This window comes from Xiphophorus hellerii, chromosome 8, assembly GCF_003331165.1.
Source record: "Xiphophorus hellerii strain 12219 chromosome 8, Xiphophorus_hellerii-4.1, whole genome shotgun sequence".
Lineage (NCBI taxonomy): Eukaryota > Metazoa > Chordata > Actinopteri > Cyprinodontiformes > Poeciliidae > Xiphophorus > Xiphophorus hellerii.
In genome coordinates, this window is record NC_045679.1 from 29,687,127 (window position 1) to 29,704,242 (window position 17,116).

The 17,116-nt window shown below is 37.6% G+C and overlaps 1 protein-coding gene and 1 long non-coding RNA gene across 7 annotated transcripts in view; one reads left to right on the plus strand and one right to left on the minus strand.

Moving 5' to 3' along the window:
- syk (spleen tyrosine kinase) overlaps window positions 1-17,116 on the minus strand; it is a 63,328-nt gene that overhangs the window by 12,194 nt on the left and 34,018 nt on the right. For 3 of the 6 annotated variants that reach the window (XM_032570420.1, XM_032570419.1, XM_032570418.1), the window contains 6 exons: window positions 14,297-14,378; window positions 14,114-14,166; window positions 13,769-13,828; window positions 12,145-12,184; window positions 12,002-12,061; window positions 10,233-10,392 (listed from right to left, as the gene is read on the minus strand). In XM_032570420.1, coding sequence (XP_032426311.1) covers window positions 10,233-10,392; window positions 12,002-12,061; window positions 12,145-12,184; window positions 13,769-13,828; window positions 14,114-14,166; window positions 14,297-14,378 — 455 coding nt within the window. The remainder of the gene's footprint in view (window positions 1-10,232; window positions 10,393-12,001; window positions 12,062-12,144; window positions 12,185-13,768; window positions 13,829-14,113; window positions 14,167-14,296; window positions 14,379-17,116) is intronic. The other 3 variants (XM_032570422.1, XM_032570421.1, XM_032570423.1) reach the window with 3 other exon arrangements.
- LOC116724722 (uncharacterized) lies at window positions 633-2,549 on the plus strand. Its single transcript, XR_004340266.1, has 2 exons — window positions 633-1,821; window positions 1,916-2,549. It is a non-coding gene; the product is annotated as an uncharacterized LOC116724722 (long non-coding RNA).

Genomic DNA, 17,116 nt, shown 5'->3' on the forward strand with positions numbered 1-17,116 from the left:
AGGTTTGGAGCTGGACATATATCAAAATGACAGCCCAGGAAACATAAAGAGCTTTTGCTGATGAGTTTTTACAGAGAGCTTTCCACTAACTAAATTGCAGCAAATCTTCTTTGGTTGAAACAATCTTACTACGACCAAGGTGACAAAGCAGGCAAACTTCTTGCATGGAGAATTTTAAAATGCAATCAGACAAAGCAATAAACTTAATTAGATTAGAAGATGGAAATATGGAAATAATCCCAGTTACAATTAATTCCTCATTTAAATCATTCTATGAATCTCCTTATCAATCAGAATAGCCAGAAAATAAGCAGTTACAGACTGTGCCCATCTTCTCTATTTAAATCTAATTATTACTGAACGGCAACATGATATACAGACTTCATAATCTGCACTCTTTTGGTTGAATGCAGTATTTATTTCCACTTTGGCTTTATGTTGTTTAGTTTTTATTCAAGTAATTTATTTTTATTTTTAACGGAGACTGAGAATCCATTTTATTTTTGTTTTTGGCCGTTTTGTTTATTTTGTTTATCAGTTCCAGTGTTAAATGTTCTTTTGAAAATAAAGTGTATCTATCTTTGGCAGGAAATCGCATGCATTATTACGTCATTTCCATTAAATCAGTGGAAAAAGGTCTTCAAACAATATTATTGTTTATCGCAATAATTTTTGAGACAATTAATCGCTCAGCAAAATTTGTTATCGTGACAGGCCTAGGTAACATTAACATTTGTGCAGTCAATATCATTGAGTTTACAAATTGCCTGTTGAAATAAAACAAAAGTGTGGGGCGAGGCAGTGCTGTGCCTCACCTTTGGTGTTGCCTTGTCACATAAAGTGAATGAAGCAGGCTGTTGGTGCATGCTTATTGCTTATTGCTGTTTTCTTAATATCATCAATAAACTTGTTAAATTGCACATTCTGCATGTCTGTCTAATATATTTAATGAATGTGTGACACATTTAGTCTGATTAGCTATAAATGTGTAGTGAAAATATGGGTGAGGCAGAAAGTTCACTGATGGAGGCAGTGCTGAGCCCCATAAACAAAGAAGACAACAGAAGTTCTTCTTCTATGCAATGAAAAGATTGAAAACGATAAAAGATAACAAATAAAAAAAACAGAGAAAATGCGGTTGGAATAGAAACATTCAAGACCACTCTAATCTTTGGCTGCCAGATTTTTTTTAAAATGAAAGGAAAATGAGATAGAAACACTTGAAGTGGTGTTTATCCATCTGGGGTGTGTTAAATTGTTAGGTGAGATGGTTTTAGTTGAACCATGAGCTGCAACTCAAAAAAATCTGCATATCAGCCATAGTGTCAAAAATATTTCAACCAATAAAATCTGCATCTATGCATAACATTGCACATTTTAAACCCTCGTTTGCAAAGGGTTCATACTTTTTTCTTTGTTTGTAAATAAATATGTAGCCCCTGGTTAAAAACCATGCACTTAAGGCCTGTAATATTTACAAAATATTTACGAGGTTGGTTTTATGTAAGAAAACAAAGGATAAGTGAGAAATGTGTATTGTTTTTGTACATTTTTAATCTGAGTGATTATATACATGATGGAAAAAACAGAAAGCCAAAACTTTTCTGGAGGTGACATGTGTATTTACATAAGTGTATTGTTTGATTAATCATCCCATTTGTTTAAAGACTATATTGAATATCCTACCTACGAAAGTAGTTTAGGTAAACGAGGGACAAGTGAACTCAACAGCAAAAAAAAACTGAACAATGGGATTATGGGAAGAGGAAAGGAGAAGAGTGCGAGGGAGAGAAGAAGAAGCTAATGGTGACCGCTGCTAATGTTTGCTGAGGTTGAGATGGGAGAAGGAACTGGATTGTTAGGGCACGTTCTGCACAAATAATCCTGCACACGGGGTGTGGGATATCTGCGGAAGAATTCTGCAGTGAAAAGCACGGAGGAAAACTGCGGCTGAATCAAGGAGAACTGCGGCTGATCCGACATGGCGACACTGATTTCAGCGCGACGGAGGAGTAGTCCTGCAACTCGGGTGGCGGAGTTTTAAAGGAAGTTGGACTCGCGAAGCATCCTTCACGGAGAGGACGTCGGCTGAGCGAGCAGGTCGGAGTTGGTTCATTGTTTAAACGGAGAAGAGGATCGTCGAAGCGACATCGATCTCTAGCTTCACCAGGCCTGCAACGGAACCTTAAACCGGTACCGGACAGTGTGTGTGTGAGAGAGAGTATGGGCCCATGTGTGATATTGTGATTTTGAACTGTAAATTTTCTGTAAATGTATGGAGTTCTATTGGTAACAAAAATTGAATTCTGGTTGTAGTAAAACAACAGTTAACAGTGAGGGTTTTTCTTAAAAATCACAAAGGTAAAGTGAGTAAAACATAAGGGACTGAAAAGAAAAAGTGCCTTATCGGCTTTATTTTGTTTTGGGAAACATTTGTTGTGAGGGAATTGATAACCTTGTTCTATGTTTAAGTTTTTGATTGTTTTGGGGATTTGTGGAGCTAAGGTTTTATTTTTCTTAAGCTCTTATTAAAAGAAACTGTTCAGGTAGCTGGTTGTCTGGAGTAATTTATGTTACATCATAGGAGTGTATGATAATTGGACGAGTAAGGAATTACTCAGTATTGGTAAACCTGCGTGGTATCTACCAGAACTATTCGAACCCAAATAGCCACCCCACCAGTGAGTTTAAGTTCTTGTCCCAGTTACTAGCGGACGGAGCAGTGGGGTGCTACAAATATATATATTGTTTACAACAAGAAAAAGTAGAATTTTATTGAAAATAAACAATCATACTCAAATTATAAGATGTACTTTTTAGAGGTTCTTTTTTCAGATTAAAAGTATCTTATAATAACCTCTTAGAAAATACTTTATTTCACCCTACATTACAGTTTTTTGTCTTGTTCTGTACATTCTGATTTTAAATAGTATGATTTAATTTGATGTAGACAGAGAATCATCACAATTAACAAAAATATATGCTTGAAACCAAATAGTTTGTGTGTATTTAATCTGTATAACATGTTAGTGAATTCGGAGACTGCAATAAAATATCTTTTCTGTAATATTTCATTATATATACACTATTTTGCCAAAAGTATTTAGTCACCCATCCAAATTATTGCAATTCCAATCACTTCCATGGCCACAGGTGTATAAAATGAAGCATCTAGTCATGCAGACTGTTTTTACAAACATTTGTGAAAGACTGGGTCGCTTTCAGGAGTTCAGTGAATTCCAGCGTGGAACTGTGATAGGATCCCACCTGTGCAACAAATCCAGTCTTGAAATTTCTTTGCTCCTAAATATTCCACAGTCGACTGTTGGCTGTATTATAAGAAACTGGAAGTGTTTGGGAACAACAGCAACTCAGCCATGAAGTGGTAGGCCACATAAACTGACAGAGCGGGGTCAGTGGATGTTGTGTGAAGAGGTCAACAACTTTCTGCAGAATCAATCACTATAGACCTCCAAACGTCAAGAACAGTGCACAGAGAGCTTCATGGAATGGGTTTCCATGGTAACCAGCTGCATCCAAACCATACATCACCAAGTGCAATGCAAAGTGTCAGATGCTGTGGTGTAAAACTACCACCACTGGACTCTAGAGAAGCGGAGGCACGTTTTCTGGAGCGACGAATTGCGCTTCTCTGTCTGGCAATCTGATTGACGAGTTTAGCGGTTGCCAGGACAACAGAACTTGCCTGACTGCATTGTGCCAATTGTAAAGATTTTTGGAGGGTGGATTATAGTGTGGGGTTGTTTTTTAGGAGCTGGGCTTATCCTCTTAATTCCAGTGAAAGGAACTCTGAATGCTTCAGTATACCAAGACATTTGGGACAATTCCATGGTCCACACTTTGTGGGGACAGTTTGCAGCTGGCCAACATGACTGTGCACCAGTGCACAAAGCAAGGTCCTTAAAGACATGGGTGGCAGAGTCTGGATTGGATGAACTTGACTGTCCTGCACAGAGTCCTGACTTCAACTCAATAGAAAACCTTTAGGATGAATTAGAGCAGAGACTGAGAACCAGGCCTTCTTGTCCAACATCAGTATGTGACCTGACAAATGCATTCCTGGAAGAATGGTCAAAAATCCCTATAAACACTCCTAAACCCTAAACCTTGTGGACAGCCTTCCCAGAAGATTTAAAGCTGTTTTAGCTGCAAAGGGAGGAGCGACATTAAATTGAACCCTGTGGGTTAAGAATGGGATGGAATGGGACAGTGGCTGTGCCCACTAGCTTCCCAAGCTCATATGTGAGTCAAGGCAGGTGAGCGAACACTTTTGGAAATATAGTGTATAACAGTATTTATTAAAATGACTATTCTTAATAAATACAACTGATTATTGTGATGGCCAAATCCATGGCCACACTCCTTTGTTGGTAATTCTTTTTATACACAGTTTATTTTTTCATATAAACACAACAACACTCTAGTTTCAATAAAAACATTTATTAGTTGATTTGAATGCATTTGTTCTATATGTTAGCGCGCACATTTAGTTAGCATATGTATTTATATCAACCTAAAGTTAATTTTGTTTGCTTAAGATTAATTCTGTTTGTTTCCCACCGGTACTTACCTGCCTTGGAGTTGCCAAACAAAGGATGGGGGCCAGGGCTCAGCAGGCTTACATGCTGATTGGACTCCACCACTAGTTCCTGCTGGCAGGGGGAATTTGTAGTTTCTTTGTTTAGATAAGTTTTGTATTTAAGTAAATTAGTATTTAAAGTTTACTATTTTTGATTTTCATCTTTAGGTCTTTAGTTTAGCCACACTTAGCTGTACTGTTATTTCTTTTTGTGTTATTTGTAATTGTATTCTGTTTAGTTACCCCTATTGTGTCTTAATTGGTCTGATCAGCCAGTATATAAACCCCCGTGTGTCATTTCTTTGTTAGGTCAGTTATGTTTGTTTGTGCAGCCAGTTTGTTTACATTTTTGCCTGAGTTCAGTTTTGTTTCTTTGATCTCTTTTATGAGCTCAGTTTATCTTTTGTCATTTATAATCTTTGGGTTAAAATAAACAACCCTCTTTTTTCTAATATGTCCTGTGACTTCTCCTGTTTTTAACTCGGTCCATCACAATTATGTATAGACACAAAAAACTGTATAATTTTGAGGTGAAAGCAAAACGGCTTAAAGGTAGTTCTCAAACTTAATTTTCAAAGGTTCAAATCTGATTCCTGATTGAACCTGATCAGGTTGATCTGATCTAGTTATGAACTAGTAATAAGCTAGTTCATAACTAGTTCATATTGCTACTTCATAAAAGCTAGTAATGAACAAATATCTTTTAACGGAATTGGCTTACAATTTACAAATAAAGCAACAAGACCTCATCAATTAAAACTTGTATTGTTATATACTGTATGTATTGCATCACATAACAGTACATAGCATGCTAGTTTGATAAATTGAACTGTCTTCCTTCAATGAGCTGTTGGAATGAGCCAGAACTCCAGCAAACTAATGTGATAACTTTGTGGAAGGAAACTGTTGGATAAATTGTATTTTTAGTAATTATCAAATATTCGTTGTATCATGTAGCCTTGTAGTTACATTTAGATAATGTTTAATTATATGCTTTTTCTCTTTTTCTTCTATTTTAAGTAATGTTTCTGTGTGTTAAATAACTTTGATTCCTTCCTGTGACTTCCTTGAGATGCCATCAGCAAAGCCTGGGAGATAGCGGAGACAACTCTTCTAGCAGAGTTTATTGCCCAGCAATAAACTCTGCTCTCCTGTGTGATATACAACTTGTTTTACTCAACGCCGGCCGTGTCTGGTACTCGACTGGAGAAGGATTTAGAGTGTAGATAACATGCGTCTAAATAGTGAATGTCATTAGCGCCGCAACTAGTGATGAATTGTTTTCCCCCTCCCTTTGAGAAGTTGCAAAGCGCCCAATGTACGAGGGTTTCTGAAAGTAATAAAAAGAGAGGAGCGGTCAGATGTGTTTCAGAGCATTTGGAGATTTGTAACTGAAAGCACATCTCTGTCTGCTCTCCTCGCGAGAAACAAAGAATCTAACTCTCTTGTCTTTCCTGTGTTTGTTTAAATTGTCTAATAGGTATTTAGACCTGACAGAAACCCAAAAGATTTGACCCAAGTCATATACAGTAGTTTAAAACAGAGTTATCCCTGACTGACCAAATGTATGTTTGCTAACCCTGTCACTGTTGAGAACTTCTCAATAGTGTTCCTGAGCTGCCTGCTCTGTTCTTCATGATGCTGTTTGTTCACAAATGTCTGTTAATAAACCTCTAAGACCTTAACATCCTGTAATGACCTCAGCCTGTGTAAATTACTCACAGGCCATTTTATTAATCAAGTGGGTTGAATACAAATGCATCCCATACTTTACATTTTCATTCTTAAAAATATTTGAAAGCCATAAATTCAACTTCATATTTGTTCTGTATATTTTGTCTTGGTCTTTCACATAAAATCCCATTGAGATAGATTGAGAAAAATTCTGGGTATGTGATAAAAAGTGAAATGTTGTTCAATTGTCCTGTATATAAACATTAACAGTCCATTGTTTGTGTGATGAGGTGACAAGACGAGCTTCAAGTTGTTTGATGATTTTGCAGAATTACACCAGAGCGCACAGAATTGATACGCTACTCTACTGTGTTCACACTAAGCCCCGCTTCACTCAAGAGTTGGATATGTTTTGCCATCTCACCTCCCTAAAGCAGGTCTTGTACTAGAACTCCAAGCTCTCTAAGAGCTTGTGATACCCTCTTGCTGCTAAAAACATCAGCACCTCTAACAGCTTCTGTGTTTTAGTGAAATCTAGGACAGGGGGAGTAGTTTAATTGGCCAACCTAAAAAGCAATAAGTTATAATTGTAGTTTATTAATTTGTATTTGTGAACAAACAGATCTCAAACTCAAAGATTAAACTCACAGCATCAGATTGTTGCTATGGTAACAAAACAATCTAACTATGAAGATTGTTCTTTAAACTTTTACAAAGTAAACTTGCCAGCTTCTTAAAATCGTACATATAAATGTTAAACAATTTAAAATATTTTAATTTATGTATGCTGAAACCATTGATTCAAATTTAACACCATTGATAATCTCAATAAACAAATGTTACAATTATGTATCTGTGGTCTGTGTTAAAATATTAGCATTTATGGCCCCTGAAGCCCTGGGGGGCCTGATGGAGCTGCTGACTCAATTTAGATTAAACGGAAGTGCAAATAAGTAATATTCATTTTAATTGTATTTTTTTATGAGTTGTTCTTAAGACTAGGTGTTACTTTAAATAGCGTTTCACTGGTGATGTGGCCCGGTGGTCCACCTCGGTGCCCCGACCACCGGGCTTAGCAAGTTTTCTGGGAGAAACCCTGAAATCCAGCACCAATGCTATACCCAAACATAACAAATGCATAAAAAGTTAGCCATTTTCAACTACTTAATTATAAAAGACCAGAAGAAATTATAAATTAATTAAGCTTAGGTTCCTGCTGTCTGGATATCAACCCACAACTTTCTTTAAAAAAGTCCTACCCGTCATTACAAATTATTTGATCCAAATAATAAACTCAAAGTTTTCATCAGGTGTTTTTCCCCAGACTTCAAAATCAGCCTAAATGCAACCTCTGATGAAAAAGAACAATCTGGACAAATCACTACTGCAGAATTACAGGCCGATCTCCAACCTCCCATTCATCAGCAAAATTATTGAAAAAGCTGTTTAAACAATAAAATAGCTTCCGATTGATGATGTGATGTGATGTGTTCCAGTCTGGTTTCCAGGGCCACCACAGCACTGAGACTGGCCTAGTCAAAGTGTAGTGATGGACTCTGACCTGAACCTTCAGAGCCACATAAACACAGTTACAAAGTCGGCCTTCTATCACCTGAAGAACATTTCCAGGATTAAACGACTAATGTCTCAGCCAGATCTAGAGAAACTCATCCATGCATTTATCTTCAGTCGCATTGATTATTGCAACAGCGTCTTCACAGGTCTGTCCAACAAATCAATCAAACAGCTGCAGCTGATCCAGAATGCTGCTGCTTGCGTTCTCACTAAAACCAGGAAGATAGAGCACATAACACCAGTTTTAAAGTCCCTACACTGGCTCCCTGTAGCTCAAAGAATAGACTTTAAAATACTGTTGTTAGTTTATAAATCACTGAACGGCTTAGCACCACAATACATTTGTTATTGTATCAACCTTCTAGATCCCTCAGGTTCTGGTTCTGGTTCTGCTCTGCATCCAGAACCATGGAGAAGCAGCATTCAGTTTCTATGCACCACAAATCTGGAACAAACTTCCAGAACACTGCAATGCTGCTGAAACACAGAGCCTTTAAAATTAGACTAAACTGGTCACCCCTGTTTCCACCCCTGCTGGCAACTATGAATTCAATAAATAGTTATGGCAAATCGGACATTAAGCGCATAAATCTCTTTTTTCCGACAACATTGTAACTTTCTGACAACACAATGTAATCTGACATCTACTGCTAAGTAGCGGGAAGTGTGAGAGAAACTGGAAGGACAGAGCGTGAGGCAGCAGCATTGATATGGTTGAATATACTGTATATTACTGGACTGGACATCAGTGACTCATCGTGTGCCATTGCTGTCCATTGAGTCAGGAATATTGGTGGTCAGGAAAATACCACAATCACGCAAAGAATCTGAAAAATGGACCAAGTGTTTATTGGTTAATTCAACTCTATGACAGCCATAGATGACAAGGTTCAACGGTTTCACATTTAACAGATGAGGAAAAAGTTTTAATGCAAAGAAAAAATTTAAAAAGTGAGCAGTGAGAGTTAGTTATGCTAGCCTAACTGTTGCTAGCCTGCTATTGACTCTGATAACCTTAACATGCTGCACAGTTCAGTGTGTTTTGGTTCCATTAGCATTAAAAGAGGTCAACCTGCACACTCCGTAATCAGTAGAGCAGGAGTTTAAATCAGTTAATCAATCACCACTGTGTTCAGGTGAAAATTTCTTAATAATGACAATATAAACATCAAGCCTGACAACATAATGTAACAAACTGAACGTTCTGTTTTGGTGGTTTTGCTACTTTTTGTGTGGGAAATGTTTGTTGATTGGGATTGATTCCTCCTCTGCTTTATCTGCTCATTGAGCTGTTGTCTATCAGCTGCCATGGCAATGGGGCCACTAATGCCGCCACACAGAGCGAGAAAAAGCAGAATAGAAGTGGTTTGGTCTAGTTTTGTTCTTCACCTGTTTATCAGCTTTATTGCACCTTTATTGTGGCGCACTGCAGCCATTGCAATTATTAAAAGTTAAACAAGCAACAAAAACTGAACTGATTCCCCCTGTTTGTAAAATATGGCGATATTTATAACAATCATCAAACTACGGCTCCTACAGTATATTTAAAATAAAACGATTGACCATTATAAGAGAAATTCACCCTTTCTTGCATCTTGACATAATTAACAGAAACCAAACTGTTTATAGATTTGTATCAAGGAGAATTTATGTATCAAACATCAGTTTTCTCAGCTTTTTTAAAATCATATTTAATAGATATATCTGATAATAAATGATGGCGCTACTAATATTTTTATGACAGATTTCTGCTCGTTCTGCATTGGAATAGAATGGTTTTCTGGACACAAAGCATCACATAGCGACTAATAGGAGCTGTCCAATCCAGTAATACATATCAATTAGCAGCAGTATGAAAGACGTAAAAATAATTAACTATACTACATTAAGAAATTATTTTTAATCCTCAGTGCTACATGAAACTCATTTTGAAATAATGCAAGTCAAAAACAATATTTTGCAACAAGTAAATTAAGTAATTAAGTTTTGTTTTTTTGTTTTTGAAAAGTTCTTGCCCCCCTCTTGCCACCTCGTAAATATTTTTCTAGATCCGCCCCTGAATGTAATATTTCAATTATTGATTCTATGTTGCATGACTTTGTGTTTTTGTGGTGTAAAGCACTTTGAAATGCAATGTTGCTGAAATGTGCTATAAATAAAATTCAATTGATTGATTGATTCAACTTTCATAAATTTGCCTTAGTTTTGTGACAAAATTGAGAGGGTTACCGTGATTTGGATCAAGGATGGGTTTTGTAAGATTTCCATGACTTTTCATTTCAGTGAATGATTCATGCTGACAAAGTGCGGACTGAACATTTTGTGGATCTGAAGGTTGTCATGGTTTTCTGAGTGCTGTTTGTATCAAAGTGCAGTGTCATACTTTCTCATCTTGTAGATTCCTTTCATGACAGTGCCAAAGTTTCCTGAGCCCAATTCTCCATCCTCCAGGAAAAGTTGGTTGCGATCCACGGTGGAGCTCCTCAGTTCATCAGGATCTGCATAAGGGCTTTCATATACCTCTGTGTCCATCGGCATTGCCTCTGAAAATTCAAATGAAAACAGAGCTCTAAAAAGGCTAAAACAGCTCTCTAACACGTATTAAAACAAGTCACATTTTTATATCTTTGATATGTGTCATCTCATCCCTTAGAGTAACTTCACATATTGTAAAGAAAGTCAAACAATTTAAAGTTCATTAAGAAAAGTTTGAATTATTAGTATCACAAATGTAAAATGTCACCTAGATTAAAAGGGAAATTATTCTTATATGGGGAAGAACTGAACTATTAAACCCATATTTACCCCTTTCTTTTTACATTTATTCTAAGATAACCATAATCCTACAATAAATGTAGGGTTACATTGTAAGTCGGAAGCATAATATATAAATATTATGGGCAACATGTAAAAATTAATCTGCCTCTCAAATAATATGGCACTGTATTTATGGAGATGTGTAATTCTTTGCTGTATTACTAATGCTCACTATGAAGACTTCTAGTAAAATAGTTATAACTTAAAGAGACTTTAAAAAGCACAAGATGTCAAAATCAAACTAATATGTGATGTGTTATTTTGTTTGCAGTTCTGAAAAGACTGAACATTTTAAGAAAATGTATTATTTGTAAACATAACATCCAGGGTGGCAATTTACACATAAACCACCACTGGACCCAAGAATCCATGATGCCAATGTAGAAATAAAACATCTAACATGCTGCTTCAGCCTGAGGTGGCTCTCTACCAAACCCTCTTCTTACATGGACGAAACCTCCAGTGTTTAGTGTTCTGGGGTCTCATTTATGAAGGACTGCAGATCCATATTAAATACATATGCCCAAAAATGGTGTATGCCAAAAACAAATCCAGATTTATAAAACCATGCACATGCACACCAGCAAAAGATTTGCCTTTATAAATCACAGCTGTACCTCAAAGTTTGCATTCAAGGTCCCACCTCAGGCTCTTCCCTCTACATGCCCACATTTAACCGTAAATACAAAACACCTAATTAATGTCAGTGTGTTTATTTAAATGACCAGATCATCTTATTTAATGATTAACAATGGTAACCATGGGAAACACAAGGGAAAAAACACAATTTCACCAAGGCAGAAAGTGATTTGAATGAGGTGAAGATTGAAAAACTATAACTTCTGGTTGTCACAGTAACATGAATTAAAGCCACCAGCATTTTAGGAGGCCAACAGTATGATCCACAGTTGAATGTGCATGATCTGTTTTATTATTTAAGTGTCTTGGCCAAGGACCCAACAATGGAGGCAGACAGAACAGATATTGAACTGACAACCCACCAATTGCAGGACAAACTCCTACCACCATCGCCACAATTGTTCCATATTGGATAGATCACATGTTTTGAAGCTTGGGTAGTATTTATACTTTGGCTTTAAATCTCAAACAAAACAGAGGGCTTTCCACCTTAGACTAGAACATCTAAAAAACTAACTGTTTAGTTAGCCTCAACTTGACCTCCTGTAATAATGCAACAACTTTTTTCTTTCACCTTTACAGTATTGCCAGAGTTGGAAATGTCCTATTCCCCAAACTACCTCATTCATTTCTTACTTTGATGAAAAGGAATTGTAACTGTAAAAATTCCCATAAATGTTCTGCTCGAGAGCTTACCTTTGGACCTAAACATTCTGTTTGAGGTTTCCTCATGTACTGGGGAAGATTTCCTTTCCACTGTCACCATATAAACATGTTTTGTGAATTGGCACTGCATAGATACACTGAATTTAATTCAACTGAGCGTTTCCGGAGCTTACCAGTTTCATAGGGATTAGGGCCGACGGGTGGTCTAGGATTCTGTTTATGAAGATAGAAAGAGAATAGAATGTGGAAATAAGCAACTTCTCAAAGTGCTTGGTTGAAAAAAAATCTGTAAAAAGAAGTAGGCCTATTTTGGAAGAAGTTTTGAATGGAAATATTGTGAGCGTTATCAAAGGCGGAACAAATCAGAGTCGGGCTGCAGGCGGTGCTAATAACCGGGCTCTTAATACCCAAATAATAAAGCTCATGATAACATCATTTTATAATATACATACATGCCAGCAACAGCAGGACTTCCAAGCTTCCACACCATGGAGAGCCTCTATGTCATTTTGAAACCCATCAAACAAATATGAAGCATAACAAATCAAAAGAACAACAAAACCATCAGGCTACATGGTCACTAATGATGAAACAACACAAATCCAAAGTAGCTCAGCACCACGTATAATGATCGGATAATTTTGACATCCACTTTGGAGCCTGGAGCAGCTAGCAACTGCTGAAGCTACGTTTATGGATGATGCGTTGGATAGGATGAGTGGCAGTGCATGGCGTCCCCACCCCCACCTTGGCCTCGCTGGTTGTCGCAGCGCCTGGCGCAGCTCTGGATTTTTGTATCTCTATGCACATACCGCGTGCCACCATTCACACCCAATCTGGACTATTTGGAAGGTGCTTTTGCAGGAAGCTCCAACCTACGCCTTAGCTAGACACCATACCGCTCTCTTGGCTTGCATGTGTTCAAAGCGGATTTTCAAAAGCGTGTCAGTCCCTGACATTACCGCTGTATCACCAAGAGAGAAAAAAGGGCATACAAGCTGGCAGCAGGGCCACTACAATTTTCAATCATCAAAAGTCTATATCTAACTCACACATTATGATTGCTATCTGTAACTAGCCCAGCTCTTTGAATGTGCTGGCAGGTCTGAATTGCTGCCAACAAAAAAGTCCAGCTCATCTGCAGAGATTAACAAAATGTGCATCCAGCTTTTGTAACTTGGCTTCTCTTTTTTCCTTTCCTTTCGCTTTGCCGTTCCACTTTTATGCTTATATTAAAGTGCCACTCACGTTAACTTAGTCCGTATAAAAAAAAATCTCCATCTAGTCTCCAGTCTGTTGCCAAGTGACTGATGATGACATTGGTGGACGGTTGGTGACAAGAAACACACCTGGAACCGCTTGTGAATTTCTGTGTCATAAAATTAAGAGTGAAAATAAAGCCAGTCATGCAGCACCACATTTTATTCAATATTTTATACTCACTACATCACCAAAATCAGTCGGTCTTGCAAATGTTTAGGAACCATGACTTAAACCTGACTGAGAAACCTATATAACCTCTACAGTGACTCCCTCAGGGGGGCGTGCTACCCTCCCAGCCCCCCCTGAAGCTCCACCCCTGAGGATTATAGGTACCTGTTTTACTATCTACATCTTTACTATATCCTAATGGTAAAACCCAACCTCATGGGTGAACATGCAAAGACCAGTTGACATGCAGGTATATTTTTTTTCTCAAAAATGTTCAGTTACATCTATCAATCAGACTAAGGCAGATATCTTGAAATTGTGGCAGTAAGAGCACTGATGCTTGTTGAAGCTTGTGAAGCTATTTACCTTAGTTCCAGGTATGGGAAGTTTATTAATTATGGTGCGAATACCAGCTGCTGCAGTTTTCTAGGAATGAAAGATGTCGAAAAAGTTTTTGTAAAAGATACTGTAGTCTTTTCATGGTCATTCAAGTCAAAGAACTTGTGATCACTCCAGAGTGTTGATGATTGCTGATGACCCAAACTCTTAAAATAGTTTATTTACTAAACCTGCTTTAAGGTGATAAAAACTTAAAACAAGTAATGAGACCTGGAAGAGTGTGGATTTACTTTTATCCTTTCTGGAAATTTGGGCCATAAAGACATTTGTATCAAATGTGCTTATTCAATAACTTATTCATGAATAACTTACCTTTGTAATTAAAATAGGACGGTTCCATGGAGGTACTGGTCGTCCTATTAGCACTGTGAACAAGAAATTTGAAACATGAGGATCAATCTGGATTAGACTGGGATCTGGTAATAAAATCAGCTTTTAAACTTAAGTGCAAGAGACTCATCTTGACAGATTTTGACCAGATGTGTCTGTCTTTACCAGTTTCACCGTCAGGTCTTGGACATGGCTCTGTGAGTACTCGTAACAAGCCATCTGGTTTGTAGGAGTAATGCTCCACCAACTGTCATATGAAGAGAAATAGTTTAAAATGTTTTAGAACTGAAAGTAATCACTAAGACAGTGTAGTCTTAATAGAAAGAATGAATATAAATAATAGCCACATAGCAGCATCATAAAAATAAAGTTTATACTATTTTTACCATATCTTGAAAAAAATTAAGTTTGAGGTATCATTACCCAACTCCAAGACAATAACTAAAGCAATAAAAATAAAATAATCTTACATAAAATACAGCATTAATTAAAGTTAACTATTTACCATTAATTAAAACAACAAATGCCAGCGAAACAATTTATGTGATTCTAAATAATTTTAGCTTTAGACCTATTTCTTCTTTTAACAAAATCATGGGAGTTACATATTATATCAAATGGATCATATGTAGCACATATCTGAAGGGTTTTTTAAAATAAAAAAAAAATAGCGCCACCCACTGGCACAGATCTTAATTGTGACATATGTCACATTGGGCATATATGGTAACATTTTTGGTTTTCCTTCCATATTAGGAAATTAATTCCCTAAGATTTTTTTTTCTTTGCTTATTAACACAAAATAAACTTTTATTTGCAACTTCCTAACATGTATGATATCTTTCTGGACAAAATATTTTCATCTTCAGTTTTACAACCTTCAAGGTGTCAGGTCTCTGGGTTTTTGATCTTATTTATCATTATGTCTTAGCTCTCTTTAGGTTAGCCCTTCATGGTCCTTTTGATTTTATTATTTGAGGTTATTTAGTGTTCTTAGAATTGTCTTGTTATTGCCTTCCTTATTTTCAATCCTTTATAGTGTTTCTAGTTAGGTTTATTCTTTAGTTACTCTTGGTTCTGTTATTCTTGTATGTCTGATTCTATGTCAAGCTTTGTTTAGTGATTATAGTTAGATTATTTTTATTTTATCCTCCTAGTTTTTCCTTATTTCAGCCTCCCTGTAGAGTTTCTAGTAATGTTTATTTCATCACCCTAGGTTCAGTTATTCATACATGTCTGAGTTTAGGTTTACATTCCTTTAGTGGTTCCAGTTAAGTATTTATTCCTTCTAGCTTTCCCTGGTTGTGTTTCTAGTTTTCATATTTTGTCACTTTTGCTTTAGTTCAGGGGTCTCAAACTCGCGGCCCGCGGGCCAACTGCGGCCCTCGGGACGATAGTTTGTGGCCCCCGCCTTAATATGAAAGTTTAATGTTAGTGCGGCCCGCGAGTTTAATATAATTGGCACTTTTCAGTGTTGTGTGCGGAGCTGAATGAACTTACCAATCACGGTGGAGTATATTGCTCTCGGGGGCGGGACATCGGCCGGGCCTATTTGCATTTTCTATTTGTCATTATTTGCATGCGGTACATGCGCAATTTCCGCGGCCTCTCCCGCTTCATGTGCTTCAGCATCCAGTCTAGACCCGGAAGTTGCTGATCAGTGTAACGTAATTAAGGTTAGGCGCTGTAACGCTTGGGTTGTGTTTAAGGGAGGAGAGGAGGTGGCAGATTCGTCAGGGCGATCAAAAACTCACAACCACACTGGTACTGGGAATTCCACAGTGTTGTCCTTTAATAAATACGCTCTTCACCAACCTTACAAAGCCCAGTTGAACGGCTGCTATATTATCAGACATGAAAATTGAGCAGCGTCCAAACAACCCGTAACATTACTAAAAAGTTAGGGAGCTAACATGTCCGTCTAGCACGTTTCTCCCACGCTCTCTACAGAGAAGCCATGGCGCATACTTCTGACATCATTAGCAATACTAGAGTATCTTAAAGAGACACTACACAATTACAGCTGTTACAGCGCCTGACTACGGCCAAATATGGTAATAGGCAATCAGAAAGGTTCGGCTGAGGAGACTCTACCTCCAGCGGCCCCCGGGTAAATTGAGTTTGAGACCCCTGCTTTAGTTGGTCTTTTTGTCTGAATCTATGTCCATCTTTCTTTAACCATTCTAGTTGGGTTATTTCTTTGTTTAGATCTTCTAGCTACTCTATCTCTATGTTCCTTAGTTCTTATTGTTGTTAGATCAACCTTGTTTCTGTTTAAGTTTTTCCCTCATGTCTTTTTCTCTTCTAGTTTATCAGTTTCTTTAGTATTAGAAGTATTTTCAGTTCTTGGGTGTCTCCTCCCTGTTTTTCCCCAGTATATATCTTCCCTGTGCCACCTTCTCCCCGCCCCTCAGCTAGCTGCTGTACCAACTACTCACACCTGCAATCAATCATCTCATCTAGTTAGGTCCATGTCCCAGTATTTAAGCTCCTCTATTCCAGTCACAACTCGCCAGTCCCTCTCGTCACTCAGCTCATCACTATGTCTGTTACTTCCCTTATGCTCCTGGAATCTCCCCATGTCTCAGTCTTGGATTTTCTTTGGATTATGTTTTGTGTTCCCTTGGATGTAGTGATGGGCAGATGAGGCCTCACTGGGTGGTGGCACATTTCCCAAACTGTGTCGACACTGTGCTGAGACTGTGTTGCTTTGTCACGTACAGTGACATCTTCTGGCGTTAGAAAGTCATTGCAGGCAAATTCAATAAAGAAGGGAGTGTTAACCGGTTCCTCCCCTCATGCCGGGCACGTTGATGCCTCAGCATTGTGGAAGTGCTCTGGTTACAGTAAGACAAAACTTGGGAGCAAATCCTACATTTTTCACCTACAATATAAATAAAAGCTAATCCATGTAAACTATCTCAAATATCCCATGGAAAGAAATGTGAATAATCTGAAAGAAAAATGATCAAAAGTGGAAATGAG